This window comes from Rana temporaria, chromosome 6 (assembly GCF_905171775.1).
Source record: "Rana temporaria chromosome 6, aRanTem1.1, whole genome shotgun sequence".
NCBI classification, from domain to species: domain Eukaryota; kingdom Metazoa; phylum Chordata; class Amphibia; order Anura; family Ranidae; genus Rana; species Rana temporaria.
In genome coordinates this window covers 115,679,026-115,696,824 of record NC_053494.1, presented here as the reverse complement: position 1 = coordinate 115,696,824, position 17,799 = coordinate 115,679,026, and the positions used below count along the sequence as shown (strand labels likewise).

At 42.9% G+C, this 17,799-nt stretch overlaps 1 protein-coding gene across 2 annotated transcripts in view; it reads left to right on the top strand.

The window, feature by feature from the left end:
• The window catches only part of FAM117B (family with sequence similarity 117 member B), an 83,791-nt gene that overhangs the window by 13,020 nt on the left and 52,972 nt on the right, over nucleotides 1–17,799 (top strand). For both annotated transcript variants that reach the window (XM_040357229.1, XM_040357230.1), the window contains exon 2: nucleotides 14,838–14,986. In XM_040357229.1, the coding sequence (XP_040213163.1) occupies nucleotides 14,838–14,986 (149 nt within the window). The remainder of the gene's footprint in view (nucleotides 1–14,837; nucleotides 14,987–17,799) is intronic.

Here is a 17,799-nt window from a genome sequence, read left to right as displayed (position 1 = left end):
CCAAGTGCCAAGAAATCTCCCAAATGGGACACGGATAGCAAAAGAAGACCTATGCATTCTGATGCTCATATTTCCCCACGTGTTAAAATGTGTGTGGAAAGTGAAAGGCTCTCTTGTAAGAGAATCAAACATACCACTGTCACTCCACTGCTTTGTTGAAGCTCTTGGCAGATATCCTATACTTTAGGACATGGGTATCATGTGACCATCAGTCGGCTAAACCGAGGCTCCGACATCTGTCCCTAACCACGGGTAACCGTTTGTGTGTGGCTACATTACATAGTCTGTCATTAGTTTAAATGGGCTGAGCGGCGGCTTATATCTGCTGATTCTTGCTGCTGGAATCCTGTGGCTGAAGGGAGGCCTTCCAGTATCTTCTTTTTCTTTTTCTTTTTTTCTTTTTCTTTACTGTGATGGGCTAACATTGGGAATTAGCTGCTTTTGAAATGGCTGATCTGAATGTTGTCAGGACCTGGAAGTATAGTCGCCTCATTTTGTTTTCCAAAGTCTCTAGTATGTTGGAGGCTTTCTCCATTGCACATGCAGGGAAAGATCGCCGCTCCAGGTGAGTGCAATGAGCAATCAATGTCCTCCTCAGAAACCGTGGGTGCTGGCAATGCACAGGGCCAAAAAATCAAAGAAAGAAATGGATGGACAGCCGCATACCAAAATCAACCTTGGAAGGCAACCTTTATTGGTGCAAAAGGATAAACGCACTACAAGACACAGCACAGCAAGCAGTGGGATAAAACTGACGCGTTTCGCACATAGGTCTAGTGCTTAGTCATGACTAAGCACTAGACCTCTGTGCGAAACGCGTCAGATTTTTATCCCACTGCTTGCTGTGCTGTGTCTTGTAGTGCTTTTATCCTTTTGCACCAATAAGGGTTGCCTTCCAAGGTTGATTTTGGTGTGCGGCTGTCCATCCATTTCTTTCTTTGATCCATTGCACATGCACTAAGTTTGACAGATCTCCGGCGCCACTGTTGGAAGCACCATGAAGAACCAGGAAAAATGTCCTATGAATGGTGCTGTCACTTTCTGTACTGGCCGGTTTAACCACTTCGGCTCTCACACCTGTTTACCCCCTATGGACCAGACTATATTTCACATTTCTGCTATGTGTCGGTTCACGAGTCTAAGAATTTGTAATTACTTTTGATAAAGAATTGATACATATTTGTTTTTTTGGGGAGGGCAGACATGGTTTTCTCGTGACCATAAAGCTCTGTGAGAATTTGTTCATTTATTTGCGTTTTAAGGGGAAAGGGTAAATATTTTTTTTTTTTTTTTTTTGAGTTTGATAATTTAATATTTTGAACACAAGTACCAATAATGTAAGGAAAAAATATACATTTTATTCTGCTGCTTGTTCTATTTACTGCAACATTAAAATTAAAATGTTGGTAAAAAGCATGTTAAAGTTATTTACAAAAGAAATTAAATAAAGGTTTTTTTTTTTTTGCATAAATTTAAATTTTTCTCATAATGCATCAGTCATTTATAGTCCTTTACTGATTTAAAATTAAACAGATCTATGCTAAACTATGTATTTTTAATAGTAAGATAATGTACAGTATCTCACAAAAGTGAGGACACCTTCACATTTTTGTAAATATTTTGTTCTATCTTTTCATGTGACAACACTGAAGAAATGACACTTTGCTACAATGTAAAGTAGTGAGTGTACATTTGCTGTCCGCTCAAAATAACTCAACACACAGCCATTAATGTCTAAACTGCTGGCAACAAAAATGTCCGAATTGGGTCCAAAGTGTCAATATTTTGTGTGGCCATCATTATTTTACAGCACTGCCTTGAAGTGGCTGTAAACCCACTCTCATCCTTTCTAAACTACTGCCATAGTGGTTATCTACACTGTTTAAATAAAGGAACACTTTAAAAACATATCAGATCTCAAAGGGCAAGAAAATTATCCACCTACAGAGGGCTGAATTCAAAGACACCCCTAAAATTATAGTGAAATAATTATGCAGCAAGCTCGTCCATTTTTGATGAAATTTCATTGCAACAACTCAAAATGGTCCTCAGTATGGCCCCAAGTGCTTGTATGCCTGCCTGATAATAACATCAGGTCATGCTCCCTAATCAGACGGCTGATGGTGTCCTGGGGTATTTCCTCCCAGAGCTCCTGAACAGACTGAGGTGCAACCTGGTGGCACCGGATGGAACGAAACAATGTCCCAAAGGTGTTATTTTGGATTTAGGTCAGGTGAGCATGGGGGCCATTCAGTGGTATCAATTTCTTCATCTCCAGGAACTGGCCGCATGCTCTTGTCACACGAGGCCGGGCATTGTCGTGCACTAGGAGGAACCCAGGACCCACTGCACCAGTGTAGGGTCTGACAATTGGTCCAAGGATTTCATGTCAGTAGACTCCCCGCCCACCTCTACACTCCCCTTGTCAACATGCATTTCTTACACTGAACCTCTGCTATTAAAACTAACATGCAGTCAAACCACAGAAAAGTCACCACATGACTTCAGCATGCCCAATCGTGCTGAGGTGTGGAGCAGCCAATCTTGGGAGAGCTGTAGAAGAAAGGAGGCAGGGATCTTGGGTACACAGAATGCCTCTCGTGCTCCTGCAAATGTAAATCACCTGTCACTTACAGCAAGGGGGAAGAACTGACTCCTATTTCTCTGTGTGTCAGTTTTCATCTCACTGAAAAAAGATAAGGGGATTGCTTAAGCTGGATTAACTGGACTGGAAACCGATAACATGAAATCCTACACTGTACAAGGTTCAGGCCTTAATTAAAAATAAATAAATTTGAGTTTATTTCCACTTCAACCCTCTTGGGCATGGAGTTCACCAGAGCTTCACAGGTTTCCACTGGAGTCCTCTTCCACTCCTCCATGATGACATCACTGAGCTGGTGGATGGTAGAGACCTTGGCTCCTCCACCCTCTGTTTGAGGATGCTCAATAGGGTTTAGGTCTGGAGACCTGCTTGGCCAGTCCATGACCTTTACCCTCAGCTTCTTTAGCAAGGCAGTGGTCGTCTTGGTGGTGTGCTTGTTGGAATACTACCCTGCGGCCCAGTCACCGAAGGGAGGGCGATCCTGCTCTGCTTCAGTATCTCACAGTACATGTTGGCATTCATGGTTCCTTCACAAAACTGTAGCTCCCCAGTGCCGACAGCCCCAGACCAGGACACTTTCACCACCATACTTGACTGTAGGCAAGACACTTGTCTTTGTACTCCTCATGTTTGACACCATCTGAACCAAATATGTTTATCTTGGTCTCATCAGACCACAGGATATTGTTCCAGTAATCCATGTCCTTAGTCTGCTTGTCTTCAGCAAACTGTTTGCAGGCTTTCTTGTGCATCATCTTTTTAGAAGAGGCTTCCTTCTGGGACGACAGCCATGCAGACCAATTTGATGCACTGTGAGGCATATGGTCTGAGCACTGCCAGGCTGAACCCCCACCCCTTCAACCTCTGCAGCAATGCTGGCAGCACTCATACGTCTATTTCCCAATGACAACCTCCTGGATATAACGCTGATGGTGTGCATGCAACTTATTTTATTGACCATGGCAAGGCCTATTCTGAGTGGAACCTGTTCTGTTAAACTGCTGTATGGTCTTGGCCACCGTGCTGCAGCTCAGTTTAAGGGTCTTGGTAATCTTCCCATATCCTAGGCCAAGTTTTTTGTGTCATGAGCCACCAGTGATCTTTTAGCCAATGGTATTTTTTCCTGTTGACTCTATAAAGAAGGTTACACACCTTGTGTCTGTATGTGACTTCTGCTTTCTTCTCAGCATGAAGATCTCATCCATCTGTACCGGTACATTTGAAATAAATTATCTTGCTTCTCGAACACTTGAAGTTTGACTGATCACAGGGGGAGAATTATCCTACCAAGAGCAACAATATTTTTTTTCAGATCCTCAGAGAGTTCTTTGCCATGAGGTGCCATGTTGAACTTCCAGTGATCAGTATGAGCGAGTGAGAGCGATAACACCAAATTTAACACACCTGCTCCCCATTCACACCTGAGACCTTGTAACACTAACGAGTCACATGACACCGGGGAGGGAAAATGGCCAATTGGGACCAATTTGGACATTTTTACTTAGGGGTTTTCTCACTTTTGTTGCCAGCGGTTTAGACAATAATGGCTGTGTGAGTTATTTTGAGGGGACAGTACATTTACACTGTTATACAAGCTGTACACTCACTACTTTACATTGTAACAAAGTGTAATTTCTTCAGTGTTGTCACATGAAAAGATAAAATATTTACAAAAATGTGAGGGGTGTACTCACTTTTGTGAGATATTGTATGTGCTTTTTAAAGATAACATTTCCAGCAAATTTAAAATATAAAAACATGGAACAGGTGATGAAACGGTTAAATAGTGATTATACAGGTTGAAATAAAAGGGTTGAGTAGTAAAAAAAAAAAAAAAAAAAAGCATTCCCTGGGTAAGAGTTGCCTCCCTGTGCACACACAATCTTTCCTCTGTCAGCTGCCACTCTTGCTCATGAATCCTGCCTGACAGGGAACACAGGAGATAAGATGTCTACTTTGTCTTTGTTTTGGCTGAAGTTTAGGGTAGTTGGGAGGTACATGACAGTTTCTTCGAAGTGCACTTTATCAAAGTGGTTGTTGATTAACTATAACTTGGTCAGAACATCATCTATTTAAAGAGGAAGTAAACCCACTTAGGGCCCTTTCACACGGGGCGGATCAGTAATGTCCTGTGTGTCCGTAAAGCTCAGCATAGGGACCAATGTATGTCCCGTTTTCATCCGCAACGGATGGATGAAAATGCGGACATACGGTCCGCACATGTGAAAGGGGCCCAAATGAAAAACCTACCTGCAAGACAAAGGCATAATGAGCTAGTATACATAGCATACTAGCTCATTGTGTAATACTCACCTCCGAACGAAGCCCCCGCAGCCATCCTCTTACACTGCTCGGGTGGCCGACATCTTTTCCGGGTGTTACTTCTGGGTATGCGCACAGGAGCCGTCAGTCACGGCACGGCCTTTTTGGAGGTTTAGGAGATATTTCTTAACCCTACAGGTAAACCTTAATGTAGGCTTACCTGTAGGTAAAGCGGTTGGTTGTAAAGGGTTTACATCCACTTTAACGCTATGTGCCCCTGTGCTGTATAAAAAATAAATCCCATTATACCGTATATCATAGCGTCTCCCAGCACGCACGTGGTTTCTCTGGCTTACAGCTATAGTGGGCGGTGCTGAGCACTGTTGCTGATGTCAGTCAGGGAGGAGAAAGATCCTAAGAGTCACGTGAGACGCTCTGATATACGGTATAATCTGCATCCCCCTTTTATTTATTTATACACACAAGAAGGATACCAGAGAGCAGTACTGTGGTTGACGGAGGCACGTAAACTGACCACGGTGTCAGATCTCAGCAGCCATGATATACCGTGGTCAGTTTACAGGGGGGGAGGGCAGGATCAGCCAGGATTACAGCACAAGTACTGTGCTGTATAACATGCTTTAAAGGAGTTGTAAAGGAAAAAGTTTTTTCACCATAATGCATTCTATGCATTAGGGTAAAAAAACTTCAGAGTATACCAGCCCCCCCGTTATACTTGCCTGACCCCTCTAAAGTCCCGCTCTCGGTCCCAAGATCCTCTTCACCGCTCAGCCTGGCCACTGATTGGCTAGAGTGGATGGATTGAAAGCAGCCATTGGCTGGCGCTGCTGTCAATCACATCCAGTGACGCGGCGCCGAGTGATACAGTGAGCGTCTATGGCCGCTCACTGTATCACAAGAGCGTGCGCGCAAAGACTACACGCAATGCAAGCTCTCTCGCATTAATGTGTGTAGTTTGTGCGGGGAGGACCAGAGACAGCCGCCGAGGGACCCCAGAAGACTTGGATCGGGGGCCACTCTGTCTTTTAAACAAAAAAAAAAATGTTTTCCTTTTAGTGACCCTTTAAGGGAACAGGATCCATACTCCATTTCTTCTCTTTTTTTTTTTTATTATTATTTAACAAACACTTTAATTACAGTACCAAAACAATTTTTCTTTTAGGTTATGCACCACTTCATCAATTAAATAATTCTATAAAGTGTTAATCTGATGCTGATCTATTTGAATGATTAGTGTATTCTGTTCCTAATAAAATTATATAAACATCTGTTTTCATTTCAGTAGTTTATGTGGAAAACAAATGGAGAATACTGTACTAAAACTCTGCTGTTGCAGCTTAAAAGGGCTGCAATATGCGAGAGGCATTCAAGTCAAACCGAGACTTTTGAGTTTATGTAATAAATAGAACAAATTTCAAGGAGCAGAAACTACATTTCTTTTTCAACATACTGCCCTGCTACATGTATACAATTATCCCAGTGTTTAAATGCCTGGAAAGCTTTGGCATAGAAAGACTTGTCAGTATGCCTGAACCATCCTAGAACAGCCTGCTTCTCTTCCTCATCAGTGCAGAAATGCTGACTTCCGATTAACTATTTTAGGGGTCTAAACAGGTGGAAATCACTCGGAGTGAGGTCTAGTACCTCCCTGCCGAGTTGCTGTAATGTGCGCGTAGTGCGGTGAGCAGTATTAGCTTGTGGTTTGTCCTGGAGAAAAGCCAGGCTTTTTTTTTTTGCACACACATATGCACATCACTTAGAACACAACAGTGATAATGTTCACCGTTCCCACAGAAATATTTGTCTCTTGTGCAATTTCACGACAGATTATGAGTTCATTATCCAGGATCAGACGTTCCACGCACTGAATGTTCACAGGAATGACTGCTGTGGGCTGGGAACCACCACGGTCAGGATCGTCACTGACGCACGCACGGCCGTCTTTGAAATCTTATACCATCTCATTACCATACTGTGCTTGAAGTCTTCTATCTGGGTTTTACACCTTTTTGTTCACAAGAAACTTCATCACCACACACGCTGTTCCATGCACGCACCAACACTGTCTGCCATCTTGATTAACAGTCTCTGGACTGACCAGCGACATAAGCACTGCCTATCAGTAATGGGGCGCACTTGTCACTTACTACTAGATGTAGTGCTGCCCCGCTAGCATCCCTTTTTATACCTGTAAAATGAAAGTCCCGGTTTGACTTGAATGCACTTTGTAGAATAACGGCTCAACAACCTTTTTTACCTAGTCACCACAACTCCACTCCAGCTGGATACTAGATTTCTCTGTGATTTGCTCACACCTGGCTTATGCATTAAACAACTTTTTACTATGAATAGTAACAAAATAGAAAGTAAACTAAACTTTAACTATTTAGCCATGTTCTATTTTTACTGACACTGTGGTCCTTTTTTAGCTTTAGAGCTCTTTAGAATAAAGTGCAAGTCCCTGCATCTATAAACACCAGGGATCTAACACTAACCTCTCTATCCTTTGTAAAGAAATAAATATACCTTTTTTGACGCCGATCAGCTCACCAATCCTCCTCTCCTATAAAAATTTGCTGTATAATAGATTATTTCTGAGTGCCATTCACTGCTCGGGTGACTGCCCGCTGGTCTCCTCTCCCGATGCGTCAGCTGCAGGGGGAGGTGTTGTGAAACCCCCTGTTGACATCAGCTAAGGATAGGATGAGACCGGTGGGAAGTCACATGAGCGGCGCTCTGAAATAAACTATTATACAGAATTTTTTTTATAAATGACATCCACTGCGGAGCTAACTGTTTTATAAAACGGAACTAGAATAGGAAATTGTGGGGGGGGGGGAGATGGAGGACACAGACAAAGGGGAGCAGACTGTGGAAGGCGGAGGCACGTAAACTGACAACGGTGTCAGGGCTCAGCAGCCATGATGCACCATGATCAGTTTGCATAGGGGAGGACAAATAACTGGAAGGATCAACCAGGTATTTCAGCTGATACAGGGGGCTAAATTACAAAGCCCAAGCACTGTGCTGTATAAAATGCTTTGAAGGAACAGGATCCAATTTTATTTTTTTCTAGGTTAACAAATGCTTTAACCACTTGACATCCGGGCCTATTTTGGCACTTTTCTCCTTCATGTAAAAATCACAATTTTTCCCTAGAAAATTAATCAGAACCCCCAAACATTATTATATATTTTTTTTTTAGCAGACACCCTAGGGAATAAAATGGCGGTCATTGCAACTTTTTTTCTCGCAAGGTATTTGCGCAATAATTGTTCAAATGTCTTTTTTTGGGAAAATAAACCGTTTCATGGATTAAAAAATAACAAAACCGTAAAGTTAGCCCAATTATTTTGTATAATGTGAAAGATGATGTTACGCCGAGTAAATAGATACCTAACATGTCACACTTTAATATTGCATGCACTCATGGAATGGCGCCAAACTTCGGTACTTAAAGCGGGAGTTCACCCATTTAAAAAAAAAAAAAAAATCTCCCCTTAGCTTCCTGCTCGTTCGGTCTAGGGGAATCGGCTATTTATATTAAAATATGTGCAGTACTTACCCGTTTTCGAGCTGCATCTTCTTCCGTCGCTTCCGGGTATGGGTCTTCGGGAGCGGGCGTTCCTTCTTGATTGACATTCTTCCGAGAGGCTTCCGACGGTCGCATCCATCGCGTCACTCGTAGCCGAAAGAAGCCGAACGTCGGTGCGGCTCTATACTGCGCCTGCGCACCGACGTTCGGCTTCTTTCGGAAAATCGTGACGCGATGGATGCGACCGTCGGAAGCCTCTCGGAAACCTGTCAATCAAGAAGGAACGCCCATTCCCGAAGCCCATACCCGGAAGCGACGGAGAGGATGCGTCTCGTAAACGGGTAAGTACTGCACATATTTTAAAATAAATAGCCGATTCCCCTAGTAATAACGAGCAGGAATCTAAGGGGGAAAAGTGCCCTCTAAGGGTGAACCCCCGCTTTAAAAATCTCCATAGACGACGCTTACATTTTTTTTTACAGGTTTACTATTTTCGAGTTACAGAGGAGGTCTAGTGCTAGAATTGTTGCACACGCTCTAACGCACGTGACGATACCCCACATGTGGGGTTTGAAGGGCGTTTACATATGTGGGCGGGACTTGCATGCAAGTTCACTTCTAAGCGCAAGCTACCGGGGACAGGGGCGATTTAAAAAAACATTTTTGTAATTTTATTTTTATTTTACTTCATTTTTTTTATTTTAACACTTTATTTTACATATTTTTTTTTGATCACTTTTATTCCCTATTACACGGAATGTAAACATCCCTTGTAATAGGAATCCCTGTGACAGGTCCTCTTTATGGAGACATGTAGGGTCAATAAGACCCCACATCTCTCCTTCAGGCTTACAAGCATTAGATCTAATGCCCGACAGCCGCGATTGCGGCTTTGTTTACTTTCGGGTACCGGGCGTGACGTCATAACGTCGCGCTCGGACCTCCGATGATGCCTGTAGCTGCAGGCATTATTCAGATATCACCGCACAAAGACGAGGACATCCATGGATATTTGCGCAGTGGTCTTTCAAATGCAATTTTTGGGAAAAAAATACACTTCACTGAATTATAAAAAATAAAAAAAAAACGAAACTGTAAAGTTGGCCCAATTTTTTTTATTTATTTTTTGTATATAGTGAAAAATGTTACACCGAGTAAATAGATACCTAACATTGTTACAGTTTAAAATTGCGCACACTAGTGGAATGGTGACTAACTATGGTACTTAAAAATCTCTATAGGCGACTCTTTTAAAAAATGTTAAGTTACCTGTTTAGCATTAGAAGAGGTCTTTTTCTAGAATTATTGCTCTCGCTTTGACAATCGCGGAGATGCCTGACGTGTGATTTTTAACACCGTTTACATATGCGGGCGTGACTTGCATATGTGGTTTCTTTGTGCGGGGATGGGGGTCGCTTTTAATTTATTTGTTTACTGTCTCTCTTTAAAAATAAAATCTGATAATTTTTATTGCTATCACAAGGAATGTAAACTTCCCTTGTGACAGTAATAGGCAGTGACAGGTACACTTTATGGAGTAGTCTAAAAGACCCCAGATCCCTACTTTGCAATTAAAAGTAATAAAATAAACGTCAAAATCTGCATATTTTTTTTTCAATACTCTAGCTTTTTTCAAATCTGTGCCATTGGCAGCTTAGTAAACCATAAGTGAAGTTGTGACGTCGCTTATGGGTTTCTACATCAGAGACCCGATCAAAGTCGATTCTGACTTTGTTCGGGACTCTGGCCCTATAGGAATGCTAACAAATGTAAGTGGACCTACAGTGCCTCAAAAAAGTATTAATACCTCTTTGAAGTTTTCCACATTTCGTCATGTTACAACCAAAAACGTAATTTATTGGGATAGATAGACACAAAGTGGCTCAAAATTGCGAAGTGGAAGGAAAATGATAAATGTTTTTTTACAAATAAGAGTTAAAAGTGTGGTGTGCATTTGTATTCTACCCGCTTTTCACATTTTTGTTCATTTTGCTCAAGCTCTGTCAGATTGGATGGAGAGCGTCTGTGAACAGCAATTTTCAAGTCTTTCCACAGATTCTCAATTGGATTTAGGTCTGGACTTTGACTGGGCCATTCTAACACATGAATATTCTTGGGTCTAAACCATTCCATTGTAGCTCTGGCTGTAGTTTTAGGGTCGTTGTCCTACTGGAAAGTGAACCTCTGCCCAAGTCTTTTGCAAACTCTTAACGGTTTCTTTTAAGTTTGCTTAGTATTTGGCTCCATCCATCTTCCCATCAACTTTGACAGCTTCCCTCTCCCTGCTGAAGAAAAGCATAAAAGCATCCCCCCAACATAATGTTGCCATCACCATGTTTCACGGTGGGGATGGTGTGTTCAGGGTGATGTGCAGTGTTAGTTTTCTACCACACATAGCTCTGCTTTTAGGCCAAAAAGTAACATTTTAGTCTCATCTGACCAGAGCATCACCTTCCACATGTTTGCTGTGTCCCCCACATGGCTTAAATTGCAAATGGGAGATCTTATGGCTTTTTGTCAACAATGGCTTTCTTGTAAAACAATTTGAAAACTATTTATAATTTTCCTTCTACTTCACAATTTTATGTGCCATTTTGTGTTGGTCCATCACATTAAAATGAATTTAACATTTTTAATTTAAAATTTTCAAGGGGTATGAATACTTTTTCAAGGCACTGTACAGCCAGCATTCACAGAAAAGGAAATTGCTTTTGAACCTCAACAGGGCCACAGATCAGAATGGGACCAAGTTTCTGAGTGATTCCGAAAGGAATTTTTATATTGTGGTGGTAACCTTTAAACCCCATCCTGCAGCTGAAGCCACTTCCATTTTTTTAAAAGTCGCGGCTTCCTCCTGGTGTTCCCTTCCGTGATAGGCAGAACACAGTGTCAAATGCCTATCACGGAGGTCCTCTCATCCTCGTACAGTTTCCCAGCAGGTACTGTGTTCAGTGTTCCGCCAATCGCGGACGCCCTCTTGTTCGAGGATGTAAGAATGTCCGTGATTGGAGGAACACCGAAGACAGTGTCTGCTGGGAAACTGAGTCCGAGGATGAGCGGACCTCCATGATAGGCGGAACACAGTGTCAAATGCCTATCACGCGTGACTTTTAAAAAATGGACGCCTGTCAAGATTGCAGATACTGGGGCACAGTGAGGTATGGCACAGTGACACTGCAATGGGCACAGTGGGGTATGGCACAGTGAGACTGCAATGGGTACAGTGAGGCATGGCACAGTGAGACTGCAATGGGCACAGTGAGACTGCAATGGGCACAGTGAGGTATAGGGGTGTAACGGATCGTCACCGATCCGTGATCCGAACGGGCCACCCCGTTCGGATCGGCACACCACACGATCCGCGGATCGCTCCGGAGCCTCGGCCGTAGGAAAGTCCCCGGCTTCGGCCTAGCTCCGGAGCTGGCGGCCATCTTGCTCCAGCCCAGTGGAGAGCGTGTGCTTGCCAGTGACCCTTCACAGCATGGGACTGAATTCCCCTGGCTGCTCCGACAGAAGCGATGGATGTCACCGACTCACCCGTGATTACACAGTAATCTGTAAGTGTCTGGAAGGGGGAACGGCCAGCCTCTGCTCTGCAGATAAGATAATGTTAGGTGAGGGATCGGGAACAAGTGCACTGTATAGAGAGGTGAGAAACGAAGCCAGCAGTGTGTGTTCAGCTTGTTACTTCCTCTCACTCACTTTCTCCTCTCCCTAACCTGCCTGCTTGGAATGCCGTGCTGGAACAATCACACCGGGCTGTGAGGGGATCATGAGAGTCCTTAGGAGGGGTGGAGAGGGCTTAACCTGTCAGTGTGTGCTTGTACATCGCTACTGTCTGTGTGTGTGCTACACTGAGACACTTCCCCCACTGTATACACAGCATGTCACAGTACACCGTTCCTTTGCTTCACACACTGTGTATGGCATTGTCCAGGTCCCTGTTTAACCACTTCAGCCTCTGAAGATTTACCCCCCCCCCCCTTCCTGACCAGAGCATTTTTTTGCGATACGGTACTGTGTCGCTCATATATTTAGGCCAATATGTACTCTGATAAATGTTTTTTGGTAAAAAAACAAATCGTTTTTTTTGTGAATAGCTGCGTTTAATGGCACCTTACATGCTTGCTAATGTGACAGAACTTCTCTGATATTAATATTTAACTTAATGTGAAAATCGGAGGTGTTCTGTCACATTAGCACGCATGTAAGGTTTGCTGCAGATTTTAAAATGTAACATGTAAACAGTCCGTCAGATTTACATATTCTGTATTTAAGCTCCGTTTTGTGTTGAAAATAACTGAATCTAAAACTCTGTTGGGTGTAACAAGTTTAGTATTTTTTTTTGCTGATCCGAAAAATGATCCGATCCGTGACTCCTGATTCGAGGATCGATCCGATCCGTGAGTTTTCTGATCCGTTACACCCCTAGTGAGGTATGGCACAGTGAGACTGCAATGGGCACAGTGAGGTATAGCACAGTGAGACTGCAATGGGCACAGTGAGGTATGGCACAGTGAGACTGCAATGGGCACAGTGAGACTGCAATGAGCACAGTGAGGTATATGGCACAGTGAGACTGCAATGGGCACAGTGAGGCATGGCACAGTGAGACTGCAATGGGCACAGTAAGGCGTGCAAATGGGCATTGTTGACCCTCTTTTCCGCTTACAGTAGCTGCTGCATTCTCACCCTCGGCTTATTCTCAAGTCAATACGTTTTCCCATTTTTTTTGTGGTAAAATTAGGTCCTCAGCTTATACTCGGGTCGACTTATACTCGAGTATATACGGTAAATCGTTGAGGAGAGGTTAAAGCAGAGCTATACATACCTCTACTTCAGCACTGTAATTGTTCTAATGTTCCCTCTTTGGCAGGTCGTCTTCTGAGTACTGCTCTTCAGCAGGCCAAGAGGACATGAATTCTGCGCGTGTGTGGGGGGCTCGTTCATCTGGGCAGATGCCGACATTTTATTCTGTGCATGCACATCCCAAAACTGCTCCAGCTTCTCCCCCCCCCCCCCCCCCCCCCACTTTCTGGTTTTACAGCAGAAATTGAGGGCAGTGGAGCCCCCAAATTTTAGTGTATTTTTGCTTAAAAAAAGTAACGCTTGTACAAATATTGTGACATAATATATTGCTAAAATACTGTTTTATTGTGAAGGCCCTCTGTTTTGTTTAGAGAATGTATATTTCGTTGTAATCCTTTACTGGTAAATTTGTGAGCTACAAAAGGACAATTTAACAGATGTATGAAAAATGCTTTACGCGGACTTGCAGGTATAGATTTTGATGCAGCTTGAACAAATATAAGTATGCATATGCCATGCTTGTAGAAGTGGAGCATTGTTGTAGTATTTGCCGCGATTACAGTGATTGCTGTTGTCTTTGGGTTCCGTGCTGAACAGCTGTCCTACTGCATAGTAACTGCAGGGGGTCATTCACTCAGCATTAGCGCTATTTACAGAACGCCCTGGATTTTTCTTAATGACTGCAAAGCGATCAGTGAAGACAGCAATAATTACTGTAGTAGCAAATACTACAAATGAGTCTCCACTTCACAACAATCCCTTGGGTATAGCATATCCGTACTTGCATAGGTCCAAGCTGGACCAGGTTTAAAGGGGTTCATCTTTTATTCTCTAAATTGGTTCCTTTAAGCTAGTGCATTGTTGGTTCACTTACCTTTTCCTTCAATTTCCCTTCTAAATGTTTTTTTTTTCTTTTTTTGAATTTCTCACTTCCTGTTCCTCCTCAGTAAGCTTTCCACCATCATTCCGAGCGGTGGAAAGTCATTTAGAACAGCTTACTGAACACCTTACTGAGGAGAAACAGGAAGTGAGAAATTCAGACAAAGAAAACAAACATTTAGAAGGGAAATTTAAGGAAAAGATAAGTGAACCAACAATGCACTAGCTTAAAGTTACCTATTTAAAAAATTAAAAAATGAACCTTTACAACCCCTTTAACTATAAATCTAAGCCTAGATTTAATAAACAAGTAGTGGGCCTGTTTCTTTAAACAACGCATATACTTGGATTTGTGAGCATGGTTAGAAGTAGATGGTTGTTGACCTTTAGACCTGGTTCACACATAGGCGGCACGACTTTGGGCCGACTCGGCAATGCGATCTCAAGACGACTTGAGAGGCAACTTGCAAAATGACTTCTGTATTGAAGTCCATGCAAGTCACCCCAAATCGCCCCCAAAGTCGTACAAGAACCTTTTTCTAAGTCGAAGCGACTTGCGTCGCTCCTATTAGAACGGTTCAATTGAATAGAGCGGACCGCGACTTAACAGGCAGGGTCGCCTCTGTGTGAACCGGCTCTAATTCTCAGGTTTTATTGTATTCAAAATGTTTATATTGTGCATTTAAAAAAGTTAAAACCTATTTACAATTTTATTTTTTTATTCAGGAAATAAACTGCAACCACCTTCAACAAGTCCTTCCAGCTTAATTCGGCGTACGTCTTCACTTGATACTCTTTCTGCACCTTACCTCTCTGGTCAGTGGCCTAGGGAACATGGGCAGGCTGCTCCATGTATGTGTGACAAGTCTACTCAGGTAATCCTTTTATGCATTAAAGGTGTCAATGACTGCTTACGTGTGATAATTATCACTCCTTATCCAGCATTTGTGAATGTTTCTCTTTTAAAGCGGAGTTCCGGCCACAATTTCACTTTTTAAATATAAATACCCCTGTAATACACAAGCTTAATGTATTCTAGTAAAGTTAGTCTGTAAACTAAGGTCCGTTTTGTTAGGTTGTTACAGCATTTAGACACTTTATAAAATAGAAATTGACTGGGGCCATCTTAAGTGTGGGCATCATGAAGCCAGACTGTATGACTTCCTGGATTTCAGCCTTGCAGATCTCGCACGTGCTCAGTGCTGCACAAGCAGTGTCAGATCAGGTTTCAGCACCTGTGCTGTCCAAGTCACATGATTCTTTGAGACTGGGGAGTGCACAGACTCCTGGAAAGTTACACCCACTACATTCCCAGGAGTCTGTGTGGTGTAGGTTAGGAAGCATTAAGCACCTAGGTGCAGGAAGTGGGAAGATTAACTATTCTGCCTAGCAACAACACTTTGAAGGCATCTAAAAAAAAAAAAAAAAAAATTTCCGTAAAGGACTAATGACATTTTTTTTAAAACTACTGATGTAATGTTATATTAATGGGTGGAACTCCACTTTAAGCTTTAACTGTTCCCCAAAAGAACGCTCAGGTTAGAAATGTTCAGTTAATAAGAAAACGGAGTATAATGTTTTCTGGAGTATTATTTTTTTTAATGCATTCTGCCTACTAACTAGCCGCATGCACAGTGTATGCTACGTTCAAAGGCATGCCTCTGTGCTTATGTCAGCTCAGGTGTGTAGTACCATAGCAACTGCAGATCTGAATAAAGGCTAACCTGACACTGTTGTCAGCTGCGAATTGAAGTGTTTAAAGCTGGAAAACATAAACCTCCAGGAAGCCTAAAAATTCTCCCTTCCAGTGGGGCTATGTCTGCACTACAACTCTGGGAAAAAATATTTTCTATGTGCTTGTTGCTGATCTACCTTCAAGTATGTCACCCATGTTCTTCTGAGCTCTGTAGTTCCTCTGCAATAGGCTGCTGAACTTGCTGAAAAGCTGTTGTTGCCTGGTGACTTCCGGATAGGTATTTTAAGGACGTTGCGTGTGCCAAGACCAAGAAAATGTAGGCCCCTTTCACATGGGAATTCAGTCTAGATTTGTCTGTCAGTTTTTCAGATTGATTCAGAGTGAACCACAATGTATGTCTGTGGGTGGGCGGATGTAAACAGCTGATCGCCCATTTACATCTGCCCACATCCGTGTCCGTTCAGATTAGGATGCCGGGGGTTTATGTGATTGGTGGTCACTGCACTTTTTGTTAGCCACCGGGAGCACGCAGGGTGCACGCTTTTGGCACAGCTGTATTTGCACTAATGCATGCAACTATGCGGCCACTCAGCGCCAAGACCCATCTGCAGACAGGCCGCATATTTGCCGGCACCATGAGGTTAAACGGAACAGCCAACATCTAGATTTGTTGAAACGGAATGGATGAAAACGGATGCCATCTGTTTTACATTCGTTCCCCCTTTTAAGTTCATGTTTATGCAAATAACAACATTTTTGAACACGGATGCAAAACATGTAGTTAACTGAACTTAAAACGGTGTACAAACTTATGTAAACTGAATCCTCAGTACACCCCCCTCCTCAGTACAGACCACCCCCACCCCTCCGTAGTACAGACACCAGAGAGCGGTGTGTGTGTCCCAAGAGCGGGGGCCCCTCCTCCTCTGTGGGTGTAAACAGAGAGGAGGGCCGCGGCGGCACAGTGTGCCTATCCGAAGGGGGTTACCCCTTCGGATCACAGATCATCGGTGACCTGTTGCACCACTAGCGGCCATGTTAATTATCGGCCTAATTTGGCTAAAAATCGGCCGATACCGATTTCTACAAAACGGCCGATATATCGGTCGACCTCTAGAAAGAACCTTTTTTTTTTTTTTTTTTTTTTTTTTTTACTCCCAGGGGTCGCCAAACTTTTTAAAGAAAGGGACAGTTTACTGCCCTTCAGACTTTAGTGGGGCCTGACTGTGCCCAGTAGGAGTAAACAATGGCCATTTTTTTTTATTTTCTTTTATTTTGTATTGGGGGAGAAATAGTTGGTGTCAGTGGGAGGAATTTTCCCCAATCGTTGGTGTCTGTGGAAGGTATAGTGCCCAATAGGTGTCAGTGGCAGGAATAATGCCTCAAGGGCTGGATAAAGGCAAGCAAAGGGCTGCAGTTTGGAGACCGTTGTTTTACTCTATAAAAACTCTTCGCTTTTCTCTTCTGTGTAATGTTAAAGTTTTAAACCCAAAAGAAAAGATTATGTTGCAGCTTACTATTTCGTTCTTAGATGCGAGGGCTGCATTCAATTACTGCAATATGCAATGCAATATATTACATGTTTGGTTTTGGGTTTAATACCACTTTTAGAAAGGAGCTGCAAATTTGTTTACCATAATTATGCTCATCTTTACTGTGCACACTCTCCCAACAAAGGGTTAAAAATCTTATGAGGATACATTGCATTTTAATTAAAATAAAAAGTCCGCCAATAGTCCAATGCATAAACCTGCTCCCATTTTCCCATATTTAACATCAAAGGTGGAAACTCACTTTAGAAGCCTGTGCACATGTAGTGCAAAGCAACAGATTATATTATGACCTGAACCCAAGCTCTAAGCGTCAGTGGCTTTTTCTGCTCCCAGTAGTTAAAGGTGTTGTAGACCTATGTATTCCCCCCAGGGTACTTACCTGAGCCCCGAGGGCGCGTCCCGCCACCCTTCTCTCCTTTGATTGGATAGATTGATTGCA